The sequence below is a fragment of the Zalophus californianus genome, chromosome 5, assembly GCF_009762305.2.
Source record: "Zalophus californianus isolate mZalCal1 chromosome 5, mZalCal1.pri.v2, whole genome shotgun sequence".
Classification (NCBI taxonomy): Eukaryota; Metazoa; Chordata; class Mammalia; order Carnivora; family Otariidae; genus Zalophus; species Zalophus californianus.
The window spans coordinates 123,939,823-123,951,518 of NC_045599.1; the positions used below are offsets into that span (position 1 = coordinate 123,939,823).

The following is an 11,696-nucleotide window of genomic DNA, read 5'->3' on the forward strand; positions in this document are numbered from 1 at the left end:
TTAAGGCCCTATTCAGATGTCACTTCTTGGTGGCCTTTCGTGATATTCTTAGGCTCATTTGGTCCCACGGTAAAGGTGCCCCAGCCTGTGATAGGTCCCTGTAGTCTAGAACATTGTGTCTTGGTTACCCCCATTCATCTGTCTCCCCAGTACTCTGCCAGCCTTTCCAGGCCATGAGCCACACTTGTGTCCACCTTTGTGTTCCCAACATTTCACACATTGCATGTGTCAAGGTATTTCAAAAGGGGCTTTTTGAACTGAAGTTAAGATGCTTCTCTTGCGTGTCTTGTGAAATTAACTCAAGGGCACTAAGTAGCAAAGCTGTATAGAGAAACAGACTTTATGGGCCAGCACACCTTGAAGCAGCAAGGTAGAGTGGAAAGGTTGATATCTGCTTTTTGGCTAGGGCAGGAAGGGCTTTCCAGAGGCTTGACATGGACCTGGGATTGGCTAGTAAACCGACCCTGGCCCAAATCTGGAAAGAAGTCTTCGTTGCTTGATTTAAAGAAACAAAATGAAAGCCTTGACTGCTGTTTTCTCCCTTCAAGGCTGCATCGTGTTATAATACTGTTCATTACAACAGAAGTGAATTTGTTTAATTTTTCTTTAGTCATTTTTCACTCTGAATATTTATCAATTTTTGAAAATATGGTTGTATTTTTTTATGATAAGAAAACAGCTAGCTTTGGAAATTTCAGAATAAGTGACTATAAGTTTGATATTTCTAAAATAGATGTTCGTAGTAATATGTACTTACGAAAGTTAATTGTGTTCCTCCTGTAGATCAGTTTCGACCAGGTGTAAGATACAGTTTTTTTCTGTATGGGTGCAGAAATCAAGGATATCAGTTATTACGTTCTGTAATTGGATATATAGAAGAACTGGGTAAGTTAAGTGGGTAAGTTTTCTTAGAGTCCAAGGTAACATGAGAAATTAGAAATCAACAGCAGTTGCAAGATTGAATTCTAAAAATAGATTGAATTGACATGTTTAGTTCAAGGAAGGAAAAGTAATTTGTATGATAAAATTACTCATGATTACATAAACTTCATTTCTTTAATGTTTATATTTCACAATTTTACTGTTGCCATTGAGGAAATGAAATCCTAATTTTGATGTCAAAGAGACTTAATTTGCACTTCAACACGTTTAATAAAACCATTAACTTCAAGACTGTGTGCAGAGGGGAAACACGATTCTGTGTGAGTAGCTGCTTACAGATTTTGCCGAGGCTGCTTCCCCGGATGTGTATGTTGTGACACCCCCCCTGTGTGTCTCTGGTCATTAGCGTGTGAGCTTCACAGGAGCAGGGCTTGTAAGAGCATCTCTGAAAGTGTGACTTACTAGAGAATAAAGGTCTCATCCCAGACTCAGTTATTTTTGAGGCTAGGACTCTCATTAAATGTTGGTGTCTTACTCTGTACCCGTAAGCTCTCCTTTAGCTGTGGACGCTTTTCCCTTTACAGCTCCGATTGTTGCGCCAGATTTTACTGTTGAGGATACATCCGCAGATTCCATATTAGTAAAATGGGAAGATATTCCTGTGGAAGAGCTCAGAGGCTTTTTAAGAGGATATTTATTTTACTTTGAAAAAGGAGAGAGAGACACATCTAAAATAAGGGGTTTGGAATCAGGTAAGTCACTACAGCAAGAACAGTATTTTCTAGAAGTTCTCATTAACCCCTCTCCCACATACACACACACACAAAAAGACAGAAAACAAACACAAAAACAAAAAACAAGGAAAGAAAAGAAAGTGCTGCTGAGTAATGTAATACCGGTTTCTAAAACTGAAAAGTAGGTAAATGAAAATGTATGAATATGAGAATTTTAGGATTTTAGTATGTGATAAATGACATGTACCATCTTTCATTTAAATTATTTATTTTGCAGACTGATTATAAACCCCGTAGGACAGAGAGCATCTCTTAGCAATCTTGTATGATGCATAAAATAGCATCTTACATAGGTTATTTAAAAAAAAAAAAAAAAGTCTTTCTAAAAAATTCTAATAATGGAGGGGAAAAGCTCAGGAACCCAAAGAAGGGCTCCGGAGCCTTGCTATTATCTGACAAAGAGCCATCCACACAGTTAGCCGTGGACTTGATGAGCTGGCAAGCTTAACTGACTTAACTGGGGACATGTGCATCTATTAGATCTTTAAAGGTACAGTCAGTCCTTGACAGTTGGTAAGCGTATGTCCAAAAGACCATAGAGAATTTTCAGATTTACAAATACAGTAGTGTTTATGCAGACATCTGGCTTTTCCCTAAATTATATTTCTGTTGGGAGTCAGATGTTTCCTATACGTAGCCACATAACACAAGCATATCATCTTTTCAGTTTGAGAGCTCTCATTTCCCTTAATGACCTCACCTCAGAAAAAAACCATTTTAATTATTTAATGCCTGTCCGACAAGCTGAGACCACAATGCTGCACGCAGTTGCTGACAGCTAAGGCACTTCCCTGCGCAGTGGCATTAGATGTGCCCCTCCCCCAGACCACTAAGGTCTGCATTACCTGAACCTTCACAGTTGCCTGTGAATGAGAAAAATCCTACATATAAAGTTTTACAAATATCCAGAGTCTAGTGAAATTTTTCTCCAGATGTTCAGAAATTTTATACTTGTACCAGTTAAAATTCTAGTATTTTAGACATGATGGATTGGTCACTAAAGTTAAAGAGGAAAAAAAAGCATAAAGCCACAAAAACAAAGAGAATCAGACAGGAGTACACCACATTTGGACATTTTGGGGGTGATGGAGTGGGACAGATGACCTGGAGGATGGTGAAATCCAGGTGGACATTCAGGCTTCAGCGAGAAATAATTTGACTCGCCCTGTGGGCCAGGATTGGAGGCAGGTGGTTAGGATTGATATGGGCTGAACAGTGAGGGCTGACTGAAAGTCTGTAAGGAGCAGTGCGAACCCCCAAGTCATACACCAGCTTCATACAGCTAACCTGAGTGCTCGCTCCCCTGCCTGAAGACAAACTGAACCAGAGAGCCTCCAAAGAGGGAGACACCCTAGTGAGCAGCGTGACCTTCCCTGCCCCTCCTTCCTCTCATGGAAGCTAATAGGACATCTTCAGCTAGGCCTATTTCCCCAGATGAGGTTAGAGGATCTTTCTTTGGAAAAAAGAAAACGGTTCCTGAGGAAAGACACCAAAGGTGCTGATATTGGGGCGCTGTCCCAGTGAAAGGCCAGAAATTGACCTGGTCATTCCCCACCAGTGGTAAGTGAAACCCACCAACCGGTAAGCTCCACCCGTTCACAGTGACCTTCCAGTGGCTCACTCTTAACTGTGACTAGCAGCCAGGGATAACCACATGGTTGAGAAAGATTCTAACATGGGGACAGAAACCAGAAGAAATTAGAGAAAACAGATTCAGCGTAAGGAAACAAATTTAAAACAACATAACTGTCCTCACATAGTTGTGATTCCCTGTATTTATTGAAAGGACCTGATGTTATAAAAAAGAACAGTCAGAAGATAGGTAAGAACTCATCAAAATTAAAAATAGAATCAAAGAAAATTTTAAAGAATTAAATAGAAGATAGAGAAATTAAATGGGAGATAGAGAAATTCTTCCCCAAATTAGACAAATGCTGAGGAGAAAACTTGGAGTGGAAAGATGAGGAAGTTGGAGTACATGGAGACCTGTGTTGTCATGGGGTTCTGTCGGGGCAGGGGGTTGGGGGAGAATAGAAGGAAATTAACCAGAGAAAGAGTGTAAGAATATTTCCCAGAACTTAAAGACCAGGATACACAGAGTAAAAACACCCAGTAAGTACACAGTAAGATAAATAGAAAAACAGTCTACACCAAGGTAGGTTGTCATGTATTTCCTGAGCACCTGATACATAAAGAATAAGTCCTAGAAACAGAGAAAAGTCGCTCAAGTGCGAGGCCTCAGGAATGGAAGGGGCCTCGGACTTCTCAGCAGCCGAGCAGATGCCGGAAGATAGCATGGCCATGTCTTCAAGATACTGAGTGAAAATTCTTTTCAGCCTAGCAGTCTGTATTCTGTCAGTGGCAGCCAGTGTGAGAGCAGAATGAAGGCATTTTCAGACCCGTCGAGCTGCAGATACTTCCTTCCCCGTGTCCCCTTCTCAGGCGCTGGTTCTAGAACAGTGGGTCAGCCTGAGGAAGCAGGCGGGACAGGGACGTTGGGAGGGCAGGAGCTGGGAAGGCCTGGGTCTGGAGCGGATACCCTGGGGACGGGGCCCTGGGGGGGTGTGGGCAAGGGTTGGGCAGCCAGTCACGGCACTGGGATTTTCTTGCGTTGGGCCATGTGGAAAATAGCATTGAATATTCACAGGAGGATGTGGGAGGAATTAGAGATTGGTACATTAAGCAAATGAGGAAAAAACATAATTAAAACAACAGAAAAATAAGGGAAACATGAGCAGACCAAGCAATTTGTCTAGCAGGAATCCACACTTACATGATCACAGTAATGTAAACACTGCATTTCCCAAACATTGTGGTGTGTCTGTGAATGATGTGGGAGAGGGAGGCGGGGTGCTGAGAACACCGAAGCTGCACCTTCTTTGTAGGACATGCAATACGTAATGTCTAAAAGTTTTAAATCAAGGCACTGCCAGTGTGAGTTTATCTCAAAACACGGAAGTTAAATACCCAAAGAAACAGGTGATGGGGTTTGGTGGGGAAGTTACAAGCAGGGAGCTGCTACTTTGTGGTGTTAGCCATTTAGCATTTAGTGCTGTCAGTTTTTCAAACTACTGTCTTCCATTATTTTGATTAAAACTTTAAAACAGTAGTTTAATTCTTCATACTTCTTTTGAAATGATTCAAAGGCTTCCTGGCTAGCGGCTCATTTGAGAACTCCGGTGCGCTTTTCTCCCTCGGGTCTCTCACTCCACTCGGGCAGGATGGGCCCCAGGCCTTAACCCCGCCTCAGCGGGTGGTGGTGCACTTTCATGCCCCGAGGAAGAGAAGGGACTTTGATTATCTGCCATATGCCAGGATTATTCTAGAGAATGTATGAAAACTTCACACAGCCTCAGGGAGGGAAGTTGTGATGGTCTGTGTCATGGGTTAGAGAAACTCAAGTTCCGAGTAATTTCCATACTAGGTCCAGACCACACGGCTACTAACTGGCAGAGGTAGAACTTGGACGTGGGTCTGGCTGACTCACAGGCCCTGGCCATGAGGGTAGCCAGCAGCCACTCATTTGAAAGGGATGTGGTGGAAGAGATATGAATAGGGGTTTAAAAAATGGTGTAGAGATGAGTAATAATAATCTTCCCTTTAAAAATAGGTCGGTCCGACATAAAGGTTAAGAATATTACTGACCTGTCCCAGAAGACACTGAGAATTGCTGATCTTCAGGGTAAAACAAGCTACCATCTGGTCTTGCGAGCCTATACAGATGGTGGCATGGGCCCAGAGAAGAGCATGTTTGTGGTGACGAAGGAAAATTGTAAGTTAATTATTGCCGTTGAGGTGCTTTCCGTACTTAAATGTATAAGGTTTTAGCAAGTTTTGCTTATGTAGGAACCCCCTTTTTAAAAATTTCATGTGTTGTTGCATGTTTATAGCAGGTAGCCAGCAGTGTTAAAATAGGCCACGGGATGAGTTCGTGTTTATTCTTGTCAGTTATTTGAAGCTGTTTCCTAAGAGTACTTGAGAAATTAATGCATGAAGGATACATCTTAAGTCCGGAGTTCTAAATTCATGTTGAATCTATATAAAGCTGACCCACTTTAACATTTTTTAAATAAGATTTTATTGAGAGTGTGTGTGTGTGCAAGCAGGGGGAGGGGCAGCAGGAGAGAAAGAATCTCAAGCAGACTCCCCACTGAGCTGGGAGCCCGATGAAGGGCTCCATCTCACAACCCCAAAATCATGACCTGAGCCGAAATCAAGAGTCGGACCCTTACCCGACTGAGCCACCCAGGTGCCCCCCACTTTAACATTTTCTTGCCCTATTCTAAATGTGATTTCTAACATATCCAGGGAGGAGTGGAAGAAATAGCCTTTAAAAAACGATAAACCCCAGCATTCACAACTTTGAGATGGAGAGTAGGGAAGATGGGCTTGACTGTCTGCAGTGAAGAGCTTGAGTTGGATCACGCCATATTCTCTAGCCCCGAGTTGGACTTCACACACACACTTAAATAAAGCACCATGAGGATATGGTTCTCAGCCGGGGGCCATTATGCCTTGTAGGGGACACTTGGCAATGTCTGGTGACAGTTTTGGATCTCAGAACTGTGAGGTGCTACTGGGACCTAGTGGGTGGAAGCCCAGGGTTGCGGCTGAACTCCCTACGGTGCACACGGTAGCCCCACACACAGGGAAGAAGAACCCGGCCTCACGTGTCAGGAGCGCTCAGCCCTGTTCTGAAGAATTTAAGTACTAGTGTAAAAATTACTAAAATGCTTGGAGTTCATATTTTAATAGTTTTTCAGTATCCCTGGAGCAGGTAGGATTTTTTTTTCTTTAAATAATCTATCAATTTAAGTATCTTCTAATACGAATTTATTCTGTATGTCCTGCTTAAAATGGTGATTTGAATATATCCAATATTCTCTTTTCAGCTGTGGGATTGATTATTGCCATTCTCATACCAGTGGCAGTGGCTGTCGTCGTGGGAGTGGTGACGAGTATCCTTTGCTACCGGAAACGAGAATGGTAATGGTACCTGCATTTCCTCTTGCTGTTGTGTTCTCAAGAGCGTGATTATTCAGTTCATGAGTTAAGAAGGAAGTACTTGGTTGAAACTAGTCGGTAAAAAATGTTGGCTTAGTCTGAATTAATACTGGATTTAATATTAAGCAAGAATTATTGAAAGGTTTTTAAAGTAATAAAGTAAAAGGTGAACTTTCTCCTGTGTTTACTCATGATTTAAAGTATAGCAGATGTACTAAAAATACTTAACAGGCATAAATATGGCAATAGCTATGTACAAGGTTACTGATTAGGATCACACTCGTCCTAGTGATCTATTTAGAAAAGATTGTCATTTACTCATTTATTTAGCAAATATGAATGACTCCTCCCACGTGAAGAATAATACAGTGGGTGAACTAAATAAGCGTGATCCTTACAGACATTGAGCATAGTGGGGAAATGTGGACATTAAACCCGTAATCATCCAGTAAACACATGCTTACAAAGTATGTGTGTACCAGGAAGGTCACTGGGCACCATGAGGGGAATAAGAGGGGGAACCATGTCACTGGAGGTGGCCAACCACATCTTCCCTATGGGAGTTCCATTTACCACAGGGTAAGGAGAGGAGAAAGGGTATTCCAGGGAGAGAGAATCGCTCCTGTGAGGGCCCAGAAATTGGAAAGAGCTTGGTCATCAGGAGACAGAAGGACTGTGTGTCTGAGTGAAGCTAGAGAGGCAGGCGGTGAGGTGAGGGGAGGGGAGGAGGTGAGCCAGGACCCAGTGGGAGAGAATACCTCAGGGTCTGCTGGCAGGAGCCATCCTGGGCTGGGCTTGGGGCAGATGGCTGTGTTCACGTATAGACGGCCCTCACTGGCATTGAAAGTGCCATCCTTTGTGATAAAGAAGAGAATGTATTCTAGTAATCCTGGCTTATAAATTAACGTAGTAATAGTTTAGAACCATAGAATACCCTGTTTTGGTGACCATAGTCTCATTACGAAAAATCACATTTTAAAAAAATGATCTTAATACAAAAGATAAAATGAGAGAGTTTAGAAGCTAGAGCATTTCAGACTTAGATTAACAAAGTTGGTTTTTTCCTGCAGGAATTTCAAATATTAAACTTCTTTTTAACAGCTGTACATGTGCTATGGCACTGAGCAAATCTCCTTTTTGTTTGCATTTCATTTTTGCTCATGATTAGTAGCCTTTTCCCCTCAGAGTCCAGACCCTGTTAGGAGCAGCAGAGAACTGCTGCTGGTCCAGTACTGCCCCTGAAGTACTAGACCGTGCATGACCCCACCACACTCTGGACATTCGATTAGACGAGCGGTGACCCTGTTGTACTTTTGACCTGAGAGCACAATCACCATTTGAATCCTTTGCCTCCATTTTCATAAGATCCATAAGATATTGTGGTTCTAGAAATAGAAGTACTGCTTGTAGTTTTCAGATAGGAGCCTCTCGGTGCATTGTACAGAGAGCTTAGTGACTGATCACACTGAAAATGGTCTTGCATTGTTGTCTCAGATGTTCACTGAAGTGTCACATGAAATTTCAAAATAAGCCCAATGATTTACTAACTTATTTGTTGTCTGATTGAGAATCATGATTATTAAATGTACTTAATCATCTCTTATTTAAAGGATTAAAGAAACCTTCTACCCTGATATTCCAAATCCAGAAAATTGTAAAGCTCTACAGTTTCAAAAGAGTGTCTGTGAGGTAATCCTTTCTTTTCTTATGTTTATCTTTTAGTACTGGCTTCCTTTTTTTAGTCTTGTGGGAGAAGTTTTTAACGTGCAAATATCACCCGGCAGACAATGTATTGAGCAAAGAGCCGTCTTTAACATCTGCTGAACTTCTGCACTGATGAATGTTAACGTGTTTTTACCATTGCTCATTTTTTCCACAGCTGTTAATAGCAGGGAACATATTGATATGTAAAAAAGTAACTTTGGGGGGGCGCCTGGGTGGCTCCGTCGTTGAGCATCTGCCTTCCGCTCAGGTCATGATCTCGGGGTCCTGGGATGGAGCCCCGCGTCTGGCTCCCTACTCAGCGGGAAGCCTGCTTCTCCCTCTCCCACTCCCCCTGCTTGTGTTCCCTCTCTCGCTGTCTCTCTCTCTCTCTCTCAAATAAAATTAAATTTAAAAATTTAAAAAAAAGTTAACTTTGTTCTAGTATGCACTACAGAATAGTAGAGACTCATTTTTGTTAAGTAGCTGTGAGAAAAATATTTGAGATAATGCCCCTTTTTGTAGGAAGGGCATTTGCAGCAGCTTTTAGCACTCTTCTTAATCATTGATTTATAATTTATTTCTAGGGAAACAGTCCTCTCAAAACATTGGAAATGAATCCTTGTACCCCAAATAATGTTGAGGTTCTGGAAACTCGATCAACAGTTCCAAAAATAGAAGACACAGAAATAATGTCTCCGGTAGCTGAGCGGCCAGAAGAAAGCTCTGATGCAGAACCCGAGAACCACGTGGTTGTGTCCTACTGCCCCCCTGTCATTGAGGAGGAAACGCCGACCCCGGGCGCCGATGAAGCCGGAGGGACCTCTCAGGTCGTTTACATCGATATCCAGTCTATGTACCAGCCCCAAGCGAAGCCAGAGGGAGACCAAGACAACGACCCTGTCGGGGGGGCCGGCTATAAGCCACAAATGCACCTCCCCGCCCCTGCTGCTGTGGGAGACCTCGCGGCGGAGGACGACTTAGACACAACTGCAGGCTACAGACCCCAGGCCAATGTAAATACTTGGAGCTTAGTATCTCCAGACTCTCCCAGGTCCACAGACAGCAACAGTGAAACTGTCTCTTTTGGAAGTCCCTGCTCCATTAACTCCCGACAGTTTTTGATTCCTCCTAAAGATGAAGACTCTCCAAAATCGAATGGGGGAGGGTGGTCCTTTACAAACTTTTTTCAGAACAAACCCAACGACTAACAGAGTCACCGTGTCACTTCAGTCTGCCATCTCAGCAAGCTCTCCGTTCTGGCGCTCCCAGGCCAGCACTGCGCATCTTGGAGGGATCCTGTGAAGTACTGTTAGCGAGGGGGACCTCACTGCGCGCAAGGCACACCAAGTGTTCATGTGCACCTAGTGTAGTCTCACAGCCAAAGTAGAGTAACCCAGACATTCAGTCCATGCAGCTCAAGTCTTGGAGCAATCCGTGACTGGAGCCAAAGAATTCTCACGTGCTCTACCTTCAGGAAGCCCTTCGTGGCTAATCCTGTCTGGTCCACACATGCAAAACAAGTCCCCCAGCCGCGTGTTCTGTTCTGCTAGTGGTTTTCTCATATGGATGCTTTATGGAATCGCAAGCTGATTTACAGGCATGGGAGAAAAATGTCAGAGTAACAGATGATGGTTATTTGCCTGATCCTTGCTCCATTCTAGACGAAAACCAAGCACAGATTTCAGAACTTTCAACATTAGTCTCCTCTATCCACAGCACTTACAAAAAATTAATATAATTTCTAATGTAGTGACAGCTATTTAGTGTTTTGTTTGATAAAGTATGCTGATTTCCATGCCTACTGTATAATGGTTATCAAACAGTTTTCTCAGGGGTACAAACTTTGAAAATGAGCGTGACACTGACCAGCCCAAATTAGAATCATGTTGTCTTGCTTTGGGAGGTTTTGCAGACCATTCCCTTACTCTGTAGCTTGCATGCGAACTTCCCTTATTGCAGTTGGTTGCCCTAATATTTAAGACCGAAATTTCAAAGACTGGAGATCTGAGGGGGTTGTTTTGTTTTGTTTTGTTTTGTTTTTTGTGACACAGTGTCAGTTTTATAAATATAGGAGCCAATCCAATATTACCAATAAACCTAGAATTGCAGTGATTTGACTATTTGAGGTGACTCCTACACAGACGCTCGCTGCATTAACTCTTTGTACGGTTCGGACCGGCTTCAGCGCCTCCCGAGAACGCCGTGTCACGGAGTTCCAATCACCCGGGCAGTGGTGACCTTTGACTCCTCGTAGCAAAGGTTCCTCCTGATCAGGCATTTTGGCAATTTCTCCTTGTGAAATGATCATCAGTCTAGACTATTTGATCCAGTCCTCAAATGTTTAAATCTAAAACTGAAAAGATCATGCTTCCTACAGGAACAGTTCCTCAAGGGCTATTTGCATGCGAGCTGTGGCAAGGTCCGTTGGAATGGGTGGGCGTGCCCGTGTTAAAGGTGCGGTGGTTGCTGTGTGAGCCGTCCCTGACTGCGTGTCTTCGCAGCCTCCCCGCCTGCCCTTTTCGTAAGTGATGTCTAGGATGAATGTGGGTTTTGGAAAAGCAGAATAAACTAAAAAGTGTACCTTACATCTCCCCCACCCGCAGGTTGTCTATGTATTTTGTCTTTTGAGAGTTAAGGCAAAGCACCAGAAAAATTGGAAATATCTGAATACATCAGGATGTGCCTATTTTTCTTTTCTTTATTTAATCATCTGAGGTTCTGTGATAATGGATTGGTTATCCTTTTTTTCTAGGTCCTCATGTTTATTTATAAAAACCATGTCATGGAAAAAAGCCACAAGGTGACAAGGGGCAAACCTCTTTGGGTACTCACTGAATCCTGATGGTAATTGCTAGAATTCAACTAAATTCTTGAGCTTCATGATATATGGACGCGTGGAATGAAACAGAACTAGTTATGTACACAATTAGTATATGTTAAAACCATGGAATAGCTCCTAGAGATTTTCAACAATGAAAAATGTCTCAAACCAGAGCCATCCCTGACAGTTTGCTGCTTTTATTTATCCTCTTGGGCTCCTCTCCTCAGCTTGCACCCCAGACACTCAGACCTGGGGCTGCCTGCATTCCCTGCTGAAGCTTGTCATTTCCATCCCCCCCTCTTGCCCCCAGCTCCTGCCTTGTTCACCATTGAAACCAATGGATCCTGGACTTCATCTCTTTAGATAAGTGTTGGCCAAGGTAAAAGTTTATTGGTCTGAGCTACACTAAACTGAGAATGGGGGAAAGGCCAGAAGCAATTGTTGGATCTCTGTCATCAGCATATATGCATTGCAGCTGTGGCCATCTGGAT

The 11,696-nt window shown here is 42.9% G+C and overlaps 1 protein-coding gene across 4 annotated transcripts in view; it reads left to right on the forward strand.

Moving 5' to 3' along the window:
• LIFR (LIF receptor subunit alpha) overlaps positions 1–10,496 on the forward strand; it is a 70,374-nt gene extending 59,878 nt beyond the window's left edge. For all 4 annotated transcript variants that reach the window (XM_027606393.2, XM_027606392.2, XM_027606394.2 and 1 more), the window contains 6 exons: positions 784–885; positions 1,467–1,634; positions 5,287–5,448; positions 6,569–6,662; positions 8,291–8,369; positions 8,969–10,496. In XM_027606393.2, the coding sequence (XP_027462194.1) occupies positions 784–885; positions 1,467–1,634; positions 5,287–5,448; positions 6,569–6,662; positions 8,291–8,369; positions 8,969–9,592 (1,229 nt within the window). In that variant the 3' untranslated portion in view covers positions 9,593–10,496. The remainder of the gene's footprint in view (positions 1–783; positions 886–1,466; positions 1,635–5,286; positions 5,449–6,568; positions 6,663–8,290; positions 8,370–8,968) is intronic.
• Positions 10,497–11,696: the final 1,200 nt, after the last annotated feature.